The 17,618-nt window shown below is 43.5% G+C and overlaps 1 protein-coding gene across 1 annotated transcript in view; it reads right to left on the bottom strand.

Moving 5' to 3' along the window:
- Positions 1-17,081, bottom strand: part of LOC127696778 (ankyrin repeat domain-containing protein 26-like) — a 101,833-nt gene extending 84,752 nt beyond the window's left edge. Inside the window, 7 exon segments of the mRNA XM_052199712.1 lie at positions 1,686-1,771; positions 6,192-6,261; positions 9,196-9,333; positions 12,156-12,262; positions 15,112-15,285; positions 15,814-15,928; positions 16,876-17,081. Of these exon segments, the coding sequence (XP_052055672.1) occupies positions 1,686-1,771; positions 6,192-6,261; positions 9,196-9,333; positions 12,156-12,262; positions 15,112-15,285; positions 15,814-15,928; positions 16,876-17,081 (896 nt within the window).
- Between the last annotated feature and the right edge of the window lie 537 nt (positions 17,082-17,618).

Here is a 17,618-nt window from a genome sequence, read left to right as displayed (position 1 = left end):
GATGATCGTTTTTATGTGTTCTTAGATTTGGTTGGCAAGAATTTTATTGAGTATTTTTGCATCGATGTTCATAAGGAAAATTGGTCTGAAGTTCTCTTTCTTTGTTGGATCTTTGTGTGGTTTTGATATCAGCGTAATTGTGGCTTCATAGAAGGAATTGGGTAGTGTTCCTTCTGTTTCTATTTTGTGGAATAGTTTGAAGAGTATTGGTGTTAACTCTTCTTTGAAGGTCTGGTAGAATTCTGCACTGAAGCCATCTGGTCCTGGGCTTTTTTTGGTTGGAAGGCTTTCTATGACCCCTTCTATTTCTTTAGGGGTTATGGGACTGTCAATTGTCTTAAAATTGTAGCTAAGACTTCAAGTACTATACTGAATAGGTATGGAGAGAGAAAAGGATCTTGCTTTGTTCCTGATTTTACTGGAAATGCTTTGAGTTTCTCTATTTAGCTTGCTGTAAATTGTCTTTATTATGTTGAGTTATTTCTCCTGCATCTTTAGTCTCTCCAGACTTTCATCAGGAAGGGGTGTTAGATTTTGCCAAAGGCATTTGTGGTGGTTTGAATATGCTTGGACCCATTAGGAGGTGTGGCCTTGTTGGAGTAAGCATGGCCTTGTTGGAGAAAGTGTGTCACTGTGAGACTGGGCTTAGAGAGCTTCCTCCTCGCTGCAGGAGGACGCCAGTCTTCAACTTTAGAGCAAGATGTAGAGCTCCTAGCTCCTCCAGTGCTGTGCCTGCCCGAACGCTGCCATGCTCCTGCCTTGATGATAATGGACAAGTTCTACCCACAGTTCATGGGTGTGAGGATATGGACCAGTGCTGCGATGGAAAGTTCCTCATTACTCTCTGAGAGTGATGGAATGTTCTGGGGCTCAGGTAAAGGTCAGAGAAGTGAAAGCATTTTCCACTAAGTACAGTGACAGAGTAGCTAAGTGGAGGAATGATGCTGATAAGCCGGAAGTCAGCGCTGAAGGAAGCAATGCCTTCCTGCAGCCTCCTGAGAGCATGCGCCACCCGCCCTGTGTCAGGAAGACAGTGGAAGTTATTGATGGTACCAAGTCACATGTCCAGCAAATAGGAAAGGAAGGAACTAAATTCAAATCCTTTCTTTTATGGTACCTATGACTTTTATATCAATCAAAAAACTTTCTTCCCACAAATATACTTCTCAGATGGAAAAGTAAAGAAAAATCTGACATAATTGAATGATCTCAATAAATAGCCACTCATGAACAACACAGCATCAACATTCTTAAAAACAAAAACTTCAAGCATAGACATCCCATAAACATTCCAAATCATTGCATCTCCAGTTTGTAGGTGGACATGCCTGAGAAAGGCTGAGGACTGGAACACAGAGCTGGATCCGTTAGTTCAAGGCTGTTCTTAACAATCAGCGTAACTCTTGGAAACCCTTTTCACTGGCCTAAGCTCTTCTGACAAAAGTCAGGCGGCAAATATCAGACAGTTTTAAAGGGGAACATAAATCATCATACGTGGTCATCTTTCCCACTCTGAATAATTGCTGTTACGATTAACTCATGCTTTGGAGGTGTGGCTTTCAGTAACTACCAATATTTGCAAATGAGTTTCTTCTTCCTGGTTTCATATTCCTCAGCTACCGTAGCCATCCCATAACACCCCACGGCAGCTCGCTTTAACTAAAGGAATGTAGAAGCAGCTGTACCTCCCCAGCTTGTCAGCTGCATCCATGTTTTCCTCCATCCTTCGGTTGTCTTCCATGGTGGACTGTGAACATGGTCTGCAGCCATCCTGTTAGAAAAGAAACAAATCCAAGAACTCACTAAATTACACATTTCTCAATTGCACTGGCATCTTATGAATGGACTTGTGACTGCAGTGGAACACAGGGCAAATAGCAGTCTCTCTTCCCTCCAGAAGCTGCCCCTGCTGTGAAGGGCTGTATTCCGACCCATGTTGGCCCATGCGCCTCAATGTGCTGTCTTTCAAAGAAGCCAGCCAATAGCTGCTCCAAGGACGTCTGCAGTTCCTAAGGGTCCAAAGCACCTACCATCCCTGCTCACACCTCCAGACTCCCTGTCTCTTCTGCCCAGTGTTTTGTGGCAAATGTCTTGCATTAAGGAAGTCAAGTTTCAGAGATACGCACTGAGAAAAACTATCCAATGGTGCCAACATTCTCTAGAGGTTATGGAAAATATTCATTTAGTTTAGTTGTATTTAAGGTGTTGGGGCCCCTGGTGCCATCACCTGGCACTCATGCTCCCAGTGCGACACTGGAAAATTTAAAGTGTCTGCTTATTAGATGTTTTAATGTGTTTGCATGGTTCAAATTTACATGAGTTTCTTTTCAAGAAAAATCTAGAAGTTTGTCTTTCAATGATATCTTACCTTGGTTAATATATAGCTAATAATACTTTTCTTTATGCCTTAATTAATCTTTTTGTAATTAACACAGAGTAAAAACATTCATTTTGGTGCTATAAAGAAGTAATTCTGTTACCCAGTCAAAGCTAACTATGATTATCAGAAAACAGTGACATTTCTAATAGATAGGAACATAAATTGGAAAAAGAACAGGACTTCCGAATTCCACTTGGACAAAAAAAATGTCAATCAAAATTCTAGAAAGTGACACGCAGTGTGAAAAGGGGCATTTAATGAGCAGAATGCACGGCTTAGAAAATGTAGGAAATGCTCATCTAAGTTCCTAGCCTAAGACGAGAGTTGACGCTCACGAGGAGTCCTGTTCAAGCCTTCCTACCTATTGATAGTATTTCCTTAGTTTCTCACCTATTTATTTATCACATAGGACCTCAAAATAAATCATCTGAAATCACAACTTTAACATTAAGAATATTTTTCAAATTTTGATGCATAATTACTAGAATAATCCACAGCATATTACTTTCAAATCTACATTATGGAAATCTAATTGGCAATTCATCGATTCACATTTAAAAATATTCAAATGATTCTAACACACAAAAGTGTCCTCCGGGTTCTTGGTCGCACAAACATGGGGACCTTAAACTCAAGCACACTGAAGCACAGGGAAGCTGCAGGCAAAGTGGCAGCGCGACAAAGGAGGGAGTCGTCCAGCATTCCAAGTGCCAGACAATGATCCAAGGGTTCAATTCTGGCCATCACAGAGTGGGCACTACAGGTCTACAATACCAAACATTTCAGAAATCAAACATGTACTGCACAGCTATTACTTGTGTAGAAACTTATGTTGTTGGGAATCCCAAAAACTAATGGAATTAATGATGTCAGCCTCAGCTTTGGGAATTGCACAGATGTGACCGAATGGTAAGTCTCAACATCTGGAATCTCTCCTAAGTTAGGGGCCACTCCTAGACACATAGATGAAGATACAGAGAAATGGCTCTGATACCTCTGGCTACAATTACCTGTCATCATGTCTAATGCAGAAGCAGACAGTGAATGGGCCACCCAAAGACACAGGTGATCTGACCCCACATGGCAGAGGGACTCAAGAGAGACAGGAGATCCTGCCGCCCCACGAAGACCAATGGAGAAGCAAGGCATCCAGGATTCACACTGCCTGAGAACTTTAGCAATCCCTCTCATTCATGACATCAAGAGGAAAAAAGCTTATGTGAACCCACTGCTCCGTCTCTGCCAGGGCCCGGTGTGTGAAGCAAGCGTCCACACTCACCCGAATCCATGCCAAGAGTAGACATAGCAGCTGGCACCTTTAGGGTACACAGTGGCCCACTCTCCCCAGACTGAAAGAACTCAGGAACTTAGTGTAGCCTTATTCTAGAATAAAGCCTGTCACCTATGAGACCCCAGAGCCTCAAGAACAGCTTAAGGGCAAAGCCAGTTACCATCAAGAGCAATGAGATTGCAAAGCTCTCTAAAAACGAGAGAAGACCTCAAGCCCAAAGCCATCTCCAGCTCTAACTCCGTCTGCAGTTATGACCTCACTATGGTTTAAATTGTTCAATAGTTTTCTTTTAGGCACTTGGACTATGACCAGACGCAGTGATTACAACTTCACCGTAGTTTCATTTTAATCTGTTCTAATGCTAGATTACTTCTTGAACTTTTTATTAGTTTATTTATACACTAATATTTATTTTCATAGCTCATAGTATCTCTTTCTTAAAATCCTAAGATGAAAAAGATTGCCACATTGCAAATCCAGAAGGTCCTTGAGAGTCTAACAAAAGTACAGAAGAAAACTTGTGCCATTATTTGATTGTCTGTGTGCAAGTGGGCTGCACTAATGTTCCTGACAACCTGGGCAATACATCCTTGGACCTCTGTGATCTACACACCCAAAGTAAATCTAGATTGCTGTGTACATACTAATAATTTCTATCAAACCTTCATGGAAACCAGGCACCTCATACTAAAAGGCCTTTAGTGTTGATCTTGGGACCAGGCATGACATCCTCTGAGGTCCTGAATAAGAACATCCTCCCTCCAGATCCTCAACCTTCATGAGGCTCCAGAGCAGAGGTTCTCAGCCCTCTAGTGCTGCAACCACAGTTCCTCATGTTGTGGTGACCCCCAAGCGCAAAATTATTTTCCATACATCAGAACTGTAAGTTTGCTACTCTTATGAATCGTACTGTAAATATGTGATATGCTGATGTTTGATATGTGAACCCTGTGAAAAGGTCATTTGAGAACCGCTGTTCTGCTAGATCAGCAAGATCAAGATTTTTCAGTCTGTGAGTGGACATGGTCGCATCCCTACTCAGCAGTGAGCTAGCCTTAGAAAACAGGTTGTCAGCCACTATATACAATCCTAAGATAGCAAGCCTCTGAACGGGTAATTAAGGCAGGATACAAAGACTAAGAGAGCCCTGATCTAGAATTTGCTGAGAGAGCAGTCAGAGGACCCAGGCCGCCCAACACAACTCAGTCAGATTCAGTATGAAGACTCTATAGAGAGTCAAATAACAGTCTTACAATAGCACTGAACCAAGCTTAGACCTTAACACATGTGAGTTTCCAGTTACTGATCCCAGCTGTTAACAGGCAACTCTGGAAACCTCCTAGTTTTATAAACTTCATCTACAGTCAAAGTACATTTCTCCATTCCCTATGACCTAGTACAGCAGGGATTTCTTTGACCTTGTGACTTAAGGGTGTTTTCTCATCAGCCTCTAATTCTGCCCAGTTCACACCCAGGAACCATTCACTGTAAGATCTTATTTACAAAAGATGGAAACTGTTTCCTTACCAACTGTCTTAGGATTTCTTTTGCTATAAAAAAAAACATCAAGACCAAAAGCAACTTGGAGAGAAAAGTTCAATTTCATCTTAACAGCTTCCAGGAAAGCCAGAGCAGGAACCTAGAGGCAGGAACTGAGGCCAAGTCCATGGGGGACTGAGTGCTGCTTACCAGCTTGCTCCAATTGCTTTCTTATACACCTCAGGTGCTGGGGGGGGGGGGGGGGGGCGGGGCAGAGGGTGCGGCACTACCCACAATAGGCTGGATTGTCCCAATCAGTTGTCAGTCAAGAAAATGCCCCACAGACTTGCCTTCAGGCCACCTTTTTTTTTTATTTTAAGATTTATTTATAATAAATTTATAAGAACACTGTAGCTGTCTTCAGACACCCCAGAAGAGGGCGTCAGATCTCATTATGGATGGTTGTGAGCCACCATGTGGTTGCTGGGAATTGAACTCAGGACCTTCGGAAGAGCAGTCAGTGCTCTTAACAGCTGAGCCATCTCTCCAGCACCCTGCCTTCAGGCCATCTTATGGAGGCATTTTCTTAGTTAGAATTCCCTCTTCCCAGATGTGTCTAGGTTTGCGTCAACTTAACAAAACCCAGCAAGGACCACAAACCCCTGAGCAATGTAACCCCAGAAGCCCGCCAGGGCTGTTTATGACACTAACAAGCATGACTTCATCGAGAAGCCCACCCCATGTTTTCAGATTACTGTCGTCCTCCTCACTGAGCCCCTCTTGGCCTTGTTTTCAGATTACTGTCGTCCTCCTCACTGAGCCCCTCTTGGCCTTAGTGCTTGAGCATAAAGTCTGTGTTGAAGCCTTTGCTTAACTCCAACTTTGTTAGAGTACAACAAAATCAAATTTTCAGCAAATTTCCCCCACTCAGAGCTGAGGCCTGAACCCAGCACTTGTGATAGTAAGGAAAGCACTCAGCCACTGAGCTAAGTCCCTGAACCCCCGTGGCAAGAAATGTCAGTGTCGCAAATGAGCTTTTACCTTGGCTTCAAAGCTGTGTCTGTCCTCTGTAGTAATCTCAGGACAGCTGGGACCGGGGGCTTGGGAGAGCCTGGAGAGGAAAGACGACATGAGAGGAGACCCTAAGAAGGGCGAGCCGTCCAGGTGTACATGGGGTTTAAAGACTTTTACATTTTATCTTCAAGTTACGTTGCAGGGGAATATATATATATATATGAGTGTTAAGTGCCCACAGAGGCCAGACAGGGGCATTGGAGCCCCTGGGGCTGGAGTTACAGGGAATTGTGAGCTACCTGGGGTGCAGCCCTCAACTGAACAGATGGCTCCTCCTGGAGAGCAGTACGCTCTCCTCTCAACTGCTAAACCACCTCAGATTCTTTTTCTTTTTCTTTTTTTTCTTTCCCTTTCTTTTTTTCTTTCCTTTTTTTTTTTTTTTTTTTTTTTTTGGTTTTGTTTTGTTTTGGCTTTTTGGGGTTTTGTTTGTTTCTTTCTTTTTTGAAATGGAGTCTGACTATATATCACTGGCTGGCCTGGAACTCACCATGTGGACCAGACTAGCCTCAGATTCACAGAGATCCACCTGCCTCTGCCAATCCCAGTGCTGGGACTGTAAAGGCGTGTGCCACCACATTTGGTATGTGGCATTTTATAGTTGTCTTCAAGCTGACTTCTGAAACAATCAAGTTTGCAGTTTCTGCTTTCTGCTTCTACTTCTCTCAACCTAAGAAAGCACTCAAGGAGCAGTGTCTCCAGGCCCTACAGCCAAGGGTGACAACCAGCCACTGTCAGGGCCTGGAGAAAATTTGTGTGCACAGATTTCGTCTCTAACAATGAACTGAGGTGCCAGGTTCTCGTACCTTTTGCTACCTGAAGGGACTCAGTTGAGAAACCCCTTGGAACTGTTAATTGCCGAGGACCAGCCCTGGACGAGATCAGTTAGGGAAGTGGGATGTGGCCATAGTGTGGGAAGAAGACTGAGGCCAATCTCTGCCCTTGTGACTCTCTCACTGTTTGGGGGTCAGAAGCTGATGACCTCTGGAAATTTAGCTCTCTCTTGCCAATCCATGTCTAAAAGCTGCTTACTTCTGGTAAATTGACTCAAGCTGATAGCAGCAGGAGAATTAGAAAAAAGGCTTAATTTCTCTCTGGCTCAAGGGCCCCCTCACTGGCCAGGTTATAGGCTTAGAGTTTGTTAACTTTTTGTGAGCCAGAGAGAAAAGAAATAAAAAATGGAGATTTCAAGCACATACATAGACACACAGAGACACACAGACACAGAGACACACAGACACATATTTTGACTGGCTGGACCCTGTTTCAACAATTCCACAGGTGTTCATGCATATGTACACACACACAGATACCTACACATGTCTGTATGTATATTCATATAGACAGACATATTCATATATACATTTGTTGGATGGGGCTGAGTTTAACTTTATTTCTTCTCTCTGGCCTTTTTATACCTTTTAAAACAAAAGTTCTTTCTAAAATACCTCATAGATGAAATGTTACACAAGAGGGGAGTTATAGAAGGATGTGGATAGTAAGTTCAAAGCAGTGTTTCATTCCATAAGCTTAGTATAAGTTCAAAGCAACAGTTTCAGTGCAAACCTGTGGCTTCATCCTTGGATTTAGCCTAAAATGAATGTTTTTCCTTGATCACAAATTGTTGTCTCGAGCCTGCATTCTTATCCTATTGCAATTGGCTCATGACACAGGAAGCTTACAGAGCTCTATTTGTATCTTCATTCTATAAGGGTTTGAGGATTACTCGTATCAATTTAAGAGTGCTATAAAATTATAATGAGGAATTGTGAAATAATTAATTCATCTATTCAGCATTCCTACATGAGAGTACATCTTCATATTGAGCTGCAGGAAATGTATCTAATAGGGTGGGCTGGGGCCCAGCAATCATTAGGCTATGTAATAGTGACAGAAAAGGCTTATCGGCAGCAAGAAGCAATCCTGAGATGAAGTCTCTGATGACCTTGCATCTCAGAGGACACCCACTATGGCCATGCAAAACAACGGGCCATCTCCAGACAACTTGCTCACCAGCTCCAGCCTTTCTTAGATGGCTTTTGTCAGTTAACAAGAAGTTTGATGTAGAAAAGCCAAAGAAACATCTGTACATTGTTATTAGGCATCTCTTCCCAGAAAGAAAGATTCAGACATTAAACACTGTGAGACCAGGGTCTAGAGAGCCGGTCCAGTGGCTAAGAGCACTGACGTCTCTGGCAGAGCACCTTCCTGACACTCGCATGGCACCTCCAGTTCCAGAAGATCAGACACCCTCTTCTGGCCTCTACAGGAGTCAGTCAACACAGCAGGCAAAAAAAAAGTAAAAATAATTTTTAAAAAAATGTTAAGGGATGGTATTGAGGGAGACAACTCACAAGAGCAAATAACCACATTTTCTGCTAAATTTTATATTAAAAGACCAAACAGATAATTAGACAATTTAAAGATGGGACACTAGGGCTGGAGAGATGGCTCAGTGGTTAAGAGCACTGACTGCTCTTCCAAAGGTCCTGAGTTCAATTCCCAGCAACCACATGGTGGCTAACAACCATCTGTAATGGGATCTGATGCCCTCTCCTGGTGTGTGTCTGAAAGCAGCTACCGTGTACTCATATAGATAAAATAAATAAATCTTAATTTTTTAAAAGATGGGACACTATATCCCCATGTAAGTTTTTAATTGTAATGAAAGAGTTCCAGTCTGAGAGAGGAGCAGGGCATACAGCTTGGTGGTAGAACAGACCTAGCATATGTGAATCCCAGTTCAGTTCCCAGCCCTGCCAAAGTCAAGATCCTCCGAGAGCTCTGCACCCTTTGCCACCCCAACCGAGTCTAGCTTTTTACTTAGTTTCTAATAGATAAAGTCCACTAACTCAGCCATGCCAAAATTCCCCAGAATGAACTGTGAAGTTTCATCAGATATTTAACTATGGATGTTTATAACTATTAAAAATATTTCCTTGAAGTTATCATGTATTATAATAGAAACACTTACACTTGAAAGGTTTCAAAAACAGCATAACTTTGCGCAGTGGCTCCATAGATGTCCACCAAAGATGCATTGGCGCCTTGCTGGAGAAGAAGGCCAATCATGTTTTTAGACTGAGTTCTCACAGCATGTATAAGGGCGGACCTAAAAGAGCAAAGGGAATGTCACCCAGACGCACTTACCTTACTTTGTTTGTTGTTATTGCTTGTTTTTTGTTTTTTGTTTTGTTTTGTTTTGTTTTGTTTTTGAGACAGGGTCTCTCTACGCAGCCCTGGCTGATCTGGGAATCACCTTGAAGACCAGGCAAGTGCCACCACACCAGGCTTCCAGACACATGCTAATGAAATCATACAAACAACTATCCAGCTATGTCTCTCCAAGTTCCTATCTTGCCTGTCTCAGGCTGGCCATTAGTAATTAAGAGCAGAGAGAAATATTGTGAGAAAGTCGTTCACTGACCTTTGTCATCTCCAGTGCTGAAAGGGAAGAACCAAGACTCCCTGAGCTGCCCCTGTACTTCCCAGTAGTGTTCCATGCCTCCCGATGGTCATTGCTATACCTAGATAATTTACCTGGAGTGCGTGAAATTAAATGACGAAATTTCCATTGCTGCCCTAGCCTGATGTGATATGCCAGAATTCATAATCAGCAACAGGCCAAATGAGGAAAAATGTTTGTATTTTTATAAGCTATTAATGTAAAAAAATTAGCAGTGAAGATAATAGCAGGTTGGAGAAATAACTCAACAGTTAAGAGTATTTGTTCTGGGCTGGGCAATGGTGGTGCATACCTTTAATCCCAGCACTTGGGAGGCAGAGGCAGGCAGATTTCTAAGTTCAAGGCCAGCCTGGTCTACAGAGTGAGTTCCAAGGCAGCGCTACATAGAGAAACCCTGTCTTGAAAAAACAAAAAAAAAAAAAAAAAAAAAAAAAAGAGTAAAAGAGTATTTGTTCTTGCAGAGGATATGGGACCAGTTCTCAGCACCCATGTGATGGCTTATAATCTATAACTCGAGCTCTAGAGGATCTGACACCCTCTTCTGACTTCCTCAGACACCAGACATAAGTGGTGCTCAGACATACAAGAAGATAAAACTTTCACATTCATAAAAAATAAAATAAAGGGCTGGAGAGATGGCTCAGAGGTTAAGAGCACTGGCTACTCTTCCAGAGGACCTAAGTTCAATTCCCAGCAACCACATGGTGGCTCACAATCATCTGTAATAAGATCTGCTGCCCTTTTCTGGTGTGCAGGCATATATGCAAACAAAACACTGTATACATAATCTTAAAAGATGAAATAAATAAATAAATCTTTAAAAATTAAAGATAACAGTAACAGTAATTTTAGTTAATGAGGCTGACTACCTTTGCTAGGTGCTGATATAAATATTATATATGGACTCTGAAAACCACTCTTCAAGAATATCATCCTTTCTGTGGCAGACTAGAGAGACAGCTGGGTGGTTAAAAGTTTAATGCTTAAAGCTTGATGCAGAGGTTAAAAAACGTAATGCTTTTGTAGAGAAGACCCAGTTTCAGTTTCTGGCACCCATGTCAGCTGGCTCACAGCTGTCTGACTCCAATTCCAGGGGAGCAGATGCCCTGTTTTTATCTCTGTGAGCACCAGACAGATTAATTGGTGCATATACCATATACGTACATGCGAGCAAAATATTCATACATATAAATAAGATAAATAGTTTTAATATCAGGAAATATATTTGGCGATAATATTCCTGAGGCACAGCTAAACCTTGTGTGAAGGGAGGCGGGGCTCATCTTTATCAATCACCTATAGCATATTTTCAATCCTGGAAGTTTATCTAAATAAGGGTAGATTAGTTCCTCTGTCCATGGCAGCCCTGTTATGATTTTAATATGAGCTGAAGACAAACACTGAGTCTGGGCTTGTGCTGGCTGTGCCACAGAGGTGACGGGATCACGGGGGCTCAGACTTCATCCCTGCATTAGCTCATTTGTGAGATCAGGGATAACTTGTCTATTAGGATGTGTGTCCTGAGGAGAGGACCTGGGTCACCAGGGGTGGTCTTTTGAAGGGCCACCCTTGTCCTGGGAACCTTGTTTTTCTGCACCATGTCTTTGAGGTGAGGTCCTCCTCAGCCTCTGACTCCTGTCACTGTGGACTGGTGCCTGTGAAACTGTGAAGCAAAATAGATCTTCCCTCCACTAAATAGTTTCTTTTATGCCTTTGTTCAGACTTATAAATACCTGAACACATCAATATGAACTGTGGAAGGATGGGGGAGACTGAGGAACATGTAATGATACATAGTCATTAGAGATAAACTAACCCCAAAATTCTTCAAACAAAGCAACCTAGAGCAAAGAGTCATCAAAGATGCAAAGCGATTTTCAAAAATATTTCTCATAAGCACAGCCTTTTAAAAGAAATGTAGAGCTGGCACAGTGGCGCACACCTTTAATCCCAGCACTTGGGAGGCAGAGGCAGCTTGATTTCTGAGTTCAAGGCCAGCCTGGTCTACAAAGTGAGTTCCAGGACAGCCAGGGCTACACAGAGAAGTCCTGTCTCAAAAACAAAAACCCAAAAAAGAAGAAAAAATAAAAATAAAAAGAGAAACAAGAAAAATGTATAAAAGACAGAGATAGGAAATACTGAAAAATGGTTTTTAAAAATTCATTGGAATCTTAAACTAGAAATCTTCACTTCCAACAATAAGACAAATATGAAACTATTTTATCTGATATAAAATCCTAAGACTAAAAGGAAATTGACTCGAAATAATAGTTGATATTAAAAAGAGATGTGAGCCGTGCTATATGCTAAGAGACTACATTGAGCAGTTAATTTCTATCTACCTGTTCAATTTGTTTTAACGTGTTTCCCATAAACATAAGTTAAATTCTTATGACTTTCATATTGATGCTTTACGTGGCCGTAGCCACTCTAGAAGGTTACAAGGATTTAAGAGTTCACACAGATACCTCTTGCAGTTGTCCAGGGCGTTTATGTCTGCTGAAGCCTGCAGTAAGAGCTCCACCATGTCCTGTTTGTTTTCTAGCACCGCAAGTATAAGCGGCGTGTAGCCGTTCTGTGGAAACGAAAAGCAATTTCCAACTCACAAGTGAAGTGCTTCTCAGGCAGCTACAAATCTACTAAGACCCTGCTAAGGGAACCACCCCTCTCCGGAGCTGACCAGGCAGGCATACACGACTCTGGCCAGTGTTCCCCAAACTCAGCCCAGCACGCTCTGATTCCAAGAACTCAGCTCCCACCAGCATTCTGGATGCCGCCGCCATAAAAGGCTGAGCCAAGCAAGTCGGGAGCGGTGAAGGATCGAAGCGCTTTTCCTGACCGGGTTAAGATTATCTGACCTGGAAGAGAACATGGTGATTGTGTCTGGAGACCGCTGCAAGGCTGTGTGTGTGTTACAGACGGTCGAGGAAGAGACCCCCGCATTTTGAATAATTCCTATTGTCTCCTCTCTTTCTGTAGGGACATTTGCTTTGAAGAAACCAACATATTGTTTAGAGGGTTCCAATAACACGTTTCCATCAAGTCATGAGAGAGACACATTTGATAATTCCAAAGTCATGTGATGCTGCTCCAACATTGGGCCACTAAAGATCTATATTAAAATTTACAGGCTAAGCCAGGCGGCGTTGGTGGCACATGCCTGTAATCCTAGCACTTGGGAGGCAGAGGCAGGCGGATTTCTGAGTTCAAGTCCAGCCTGGTCTACAGAGTGAGTTCCAGGACAGCCAGGGCTATACAGAGAAATCCTGTTTCAAAAAAACCAAATCCAAAAAAAAAAAAAAAAAAAAAAGGAAATATAGATATATACATTATCTTTACCCATTGTAGAAACAATGTTAGAGGTCATGAAATCTTGTTAACACTACATTACAAATAGAAGATGTGAACGTTAGTAACTACAGAGGAACATTTGGTGACTGAGGGAATGCCCAAGTGTATCTCTAGCAATCTGGAGAAGACGCCAGCCTTTTGTATAAGTGGTGACCTGTTTATAGCCTTTTGTATAAGTGGTGACTTGTTTATAGGTAAAGCTCACAGGAAGGGGGATTCAGTTACTTAAGAAGCCTCTGCAGACACCTCCTACAGTTTAGAGGCAGACAACTGTTTTTGGATCACCTTGACTCCAGCCCATGAGTTACTCTCTGCTGTGGCTGAGTCTAAGTACTTGGGGTTTCCATTGTAAAGTAGAGACACCATGACCACAGCAACTCTTATAAAGGAAAACATTTAACCGAGACTGGCTTGCAGTTCAGAGGTTCAGTCCATTATTGTCATGGCGGCAAACATGACAGCAGGCAGGCAGACGTGGTGCTAGAGAAGGAGCAGAGTGCAACATCTTGATCCACAGGCAGCAAGGAGGCTGTGTGTCACTGGCCAGAACTGAACACATGAAGCTTCAAAGCCTGTCTCCACAGTGACCCACTTCCTCCAATAGGAACACTCCTCCTAATAGGGTCACTCCCTGTGGGCCAAGCATTCAAATACAGGAGTCGCTGAGGGTCATTCCTATTCAAGCCACCACAACAATTATTGGCTAAAAGGAGTTTTTGCCAATGTTTTCCTTTCTTTAAAACCACTTTTTGTCAACTCAGAAGCTCAATGAGATATTTTTAATACTTTTAAAGATCTTTTGTTTGTTTATTTTATGTGCATGGGTGTTTTGCTTTGTTTTTTTGTTTTTGGGGGTTTTGTTTTGTTTTGTTTTTTGGATTTGGTTTTTTTGAGACAGGGTTTCTCTGTATAGCCCTGGCTGTCCTGGAACTCACTCTGTAGACCAGGCTGGCCTCGAACTCAGAAATCCGCCTGCCTCTGCCTCCCAGAGTGCTGGGATTACAGGCGTGCGTGTGCCACCACCGCCAGCTATGGGTGTTTTGCACATGTGTGCCGCCTGCATGCAGTGCCTGTGGAAGTCAGAAGAGGGCGACTAATTCTCTGGGTAACTGCAGTTATCAGACGTTGTGAGGCACTGTGTGTGGGGGGACCTGAACCTGGACCCTCTGCCTATGCTAAAAACAAACAAACAAACACCAATAACAAAAACAAAAAATGTAATGTATTGTTCATCTGTCAGTAAGACATGCAGACTTGAGAGCAGAGTCTAAAGTCTTAACTAAATGGTACTTAATGACAGAAGTAGGGAAAATATTCCCCAAATTAAATGGTCTTCCCCCTGGTTTGACCCATAACCACAGCTATGCCCTCTCCTTGCATTTGACTCTGAGTCCATTTGAACATTCGTGGAGCTCAACCATGACCTTCTAGGGTAAGAATGAAGGGCACAGTTTTCCAAACATAGGAACAGGGCAGAAATAAACCACAGGACTGCCCTTGCCTTTGCCTGAGGATCCTCCATTCCAATTTGTCCTGCACATTTAAGATCATCACCTGACCATTTTTCTGACACAGCCTCACCTCAGAGAGAAGTCACTTTCAAGTGTCAATAGCAATAGGACTTTTCATTTACCATGAAATGCTTTTGTTTGAGTTTTTGGGTCAAGTCTGATATTAGACCGAGACTGGGGCTCACCAGTACAGGCTGGCCTCAAACTCACAGAGATCTCCCTGCCTCAGCCTTCCCAGTGGCGGGACTAAAGGTGTAAGCCACCACCCCTGGCCAAACTCTGAGAGAAATTTTGTTTTCATGTCTCATTTTACTCTCATTAGGAAAAACTGGTAAAAAATTCTTTTTAACTATATTTGAAAAGAAATCTTTGGTTTCTCAAATATTTTTATGGATACATAAAATAAAACCATGTGCTCTGAAACTTCCTTTGTCAATTAACTTATTCCAAACCATTTTTAACCAAAGAATCCTCGCTTTCAGCTTCTATATGTGGAAATGGTCCTCCACACTGTTCAGGCAAATGCCTTTTTAAGTATTTGGGATATAAAGCTGTGTGTTACCTTTGTCTTAATTTCGGTATCTGTATTGAATGCCAGGAGCTTGGTGGCTATGGCGGTGTCGTTGTTGTAGACAGCGTAGTGGAGGGCAGTGTTTTGATGAGCATCGATGGCATTGGAATCGGCGCCATTTTCCAGAAGGATCCTCACACAGTCCTCATGCTGGCGCTGTGTGGCCTGTGGGGATTGTCCCAAGGAAACAGACTCTCAGTTCAAGAAAGTCGAGAATTATAATCCATCCATGGATTTCTCAGAATGGTTACACTTACGTGTCAGAAATTTGTTTTTATTCAAATTTTATTTTTTAAGGATTTGGGTTTTTTGGTTGTTTTTGTTTTTGTTTGTTTTTTTTTTTTTTTGTTTTTGTTTTCAGTTTTTGGTTTTTTTCAAGACAGGATTTCTCTGTATAGCCCTGGCTGTCCTGGAACTCACTCTGTAGACCAGGCTGGCCTCGAACTCAGAAATCTGCCTGCCTCTACCTCCCAAGTGCTGGGATGCGCCACCACTGCCCAGCTCTTTTTTTAAGTTTTGAGAATGTGTTTTCATGACCCGCACATTCAGGGCTTGTGGGGAGTCACAGTGTTCCTGCCTGCCCCTGCCTCCAGTAAGGCAGGATACAGGCTCCGCATCTGCCTCCCACGTGACGTGGTCCAGCCGCCCCCACACCTCAGTACTAGTTCATCTTCTGCCCTGCTTGTTGCTTACCTTGATCAGAGCTGTACTTTCGTCTCGGTCCCGGGCTTCGATGTTGCAGTCGTACCACACCAACAGGCTCACCATTTCCGACTGGCCGTGAGCACTGGCATAGTGCAGAGCGGTCCTGGGAGAGAGAGCATGCGCCTGAGGGCTACTGTGCAGTGTGAGGAGGAGATAGCTGGGTGGGAACGGCTCGCACTTTTCTGAAGCAGAACAGCCTTATTTTGACATTCCTTTTCTATTTAGCAGTGCTGAGAAAGAGCAGTTAAACATGGAGGACCCCAAAGGGCAGGGCATTGCAGGAGACACCGGACAAATTTGCAAAGGAAGGTTGGGAACGTGTTGTTGACTGTGGTCGTCCTGAACTAGGGACCACATTGACAAGCGCCATGGCTTTGATGGTCTCAAAGATGTGAAGGCCCCAGTGGACCAGTTGCTTCTGCATCAAGGAAACCATTGAAGCACCTGTGGGAACTTCGGAGCTTCGCATACTATGTAATGAAGACGGATGCTAATCCAACTATCCCACTCCAGGTGGGAACTAATGGCTGAGTCAGCACTTTGGTATATGAAGATGGCCACCCTGAATAACTGGAGGCAAAGCCCTCTGCACACTTCAGCCTCCGTGTAAAGTCCTTCAGGAAATACCATGTAGTCCTCTGTTACCGTGAAATAAAATGAATATGGAATTTTATTGAATGAACTTCTTGCCCTAGGACCCATCGCATTACTAACTTCTTTCGTGTGCACATTTATAGAAAATGCTACGTATTCTCAACTTTGCAAGAGAAATCCCATTTAAACTGTCATTAGAGTCCTCTGAAAACAGAATTATATGGGGCTTGGAAGCCAACTAAACAAGTTTAGCTTTTGATTTGCTTCTCATGAAGAATGCCTGGGCTCTGGGCCCATGCAGGGTTTCAGGTGCTGAGGAGCTTGTGGTAGGAAGAAAGGCTAGCACCTCCCATTAAAGCAGGCCTTAGACTCCCTTCCCCACACATCCGTTTCCTCTCCTTAAGGCCTGCTACCACTCTCCGGGCCCCCTCCCATGCCCACCCCGCACCCTCTCACCTTTTCTTCCGGTCTGTAATGTTCACGTCAATATCCCCAAATTCGAGCATCTTCTGCACTTGGGGTATGTCCCCAATGCTTGCGGCCTTGTGGATCTTTTTCACAGGCGTGTACCCGGTGAGATACCAGGGAGGTTCTTGGTTCTCAGAATGTTGTCTAAAGCTCAGAAAGCCCCAGGGCGAATGGCCCTTGAAGATCTTCTTCATGGCTCAGACTGTAGCCCTTCACCTAGCTCTACCCCTCCAGAACGCAGTGTTTATAGTGCCTTACTCCCTCCCAGTAACAACCTCAGTGCTCACAGTAACCCAGTTCTTTCAGGTCCCCCAGTCTTAGCCACTGCCAGCCAGTCCCAAAATAGAGCCAACCAAGTCTCGGAATCTCGCCAGGATGCGCCCACAGAAGAGCCCCAAGGTTTAGCATCCCTCCACCTCTTAGGCAGTTGGCAGGACTGTCGTTGCCCAGCAACACCGTGAGCACGTGCTCCAGAGACCCCTGGCAACCAATCAAAGCACGCAACCAATAGTGCTGGGCGCGCATGCCAAACTCGTGAGCAACTGTGCCTTCAAGCATCAAATACATGCATCACTAGGTGGGTGGTCCCGATGCCCAAGTCCTACTCACAGTCTTAGAACATAACTCCCTTAAGACGGATCTTCAGGCCGCTAGTCTAGTCTCCAAGAAAAACTTCCTCAGAATTCGAACTTGAGGCCAGCATCATCTTGCATGCATGCCCAGCCAGCTTG

The sequence above is a fragment of the Apodemus sylvaticus genome, chromosome 11 (genome assembly GCF_947179515.1).
Source record: "Apodemus sylvaticus chromosome 11, mApoSyl1.1, whole genome shotgun sequence".
In the NCBI taxonomy this organism is placed as follows: domain Eukaryota; kingdom Metazoa; phylum Chordata; class Mammalia; order Rodentia; family Muridae; genus Apodemus; species Apodemus sylvaticus.
This window is presented reverse-complemented; position numbering and strand designations above follow the sequence as displayed.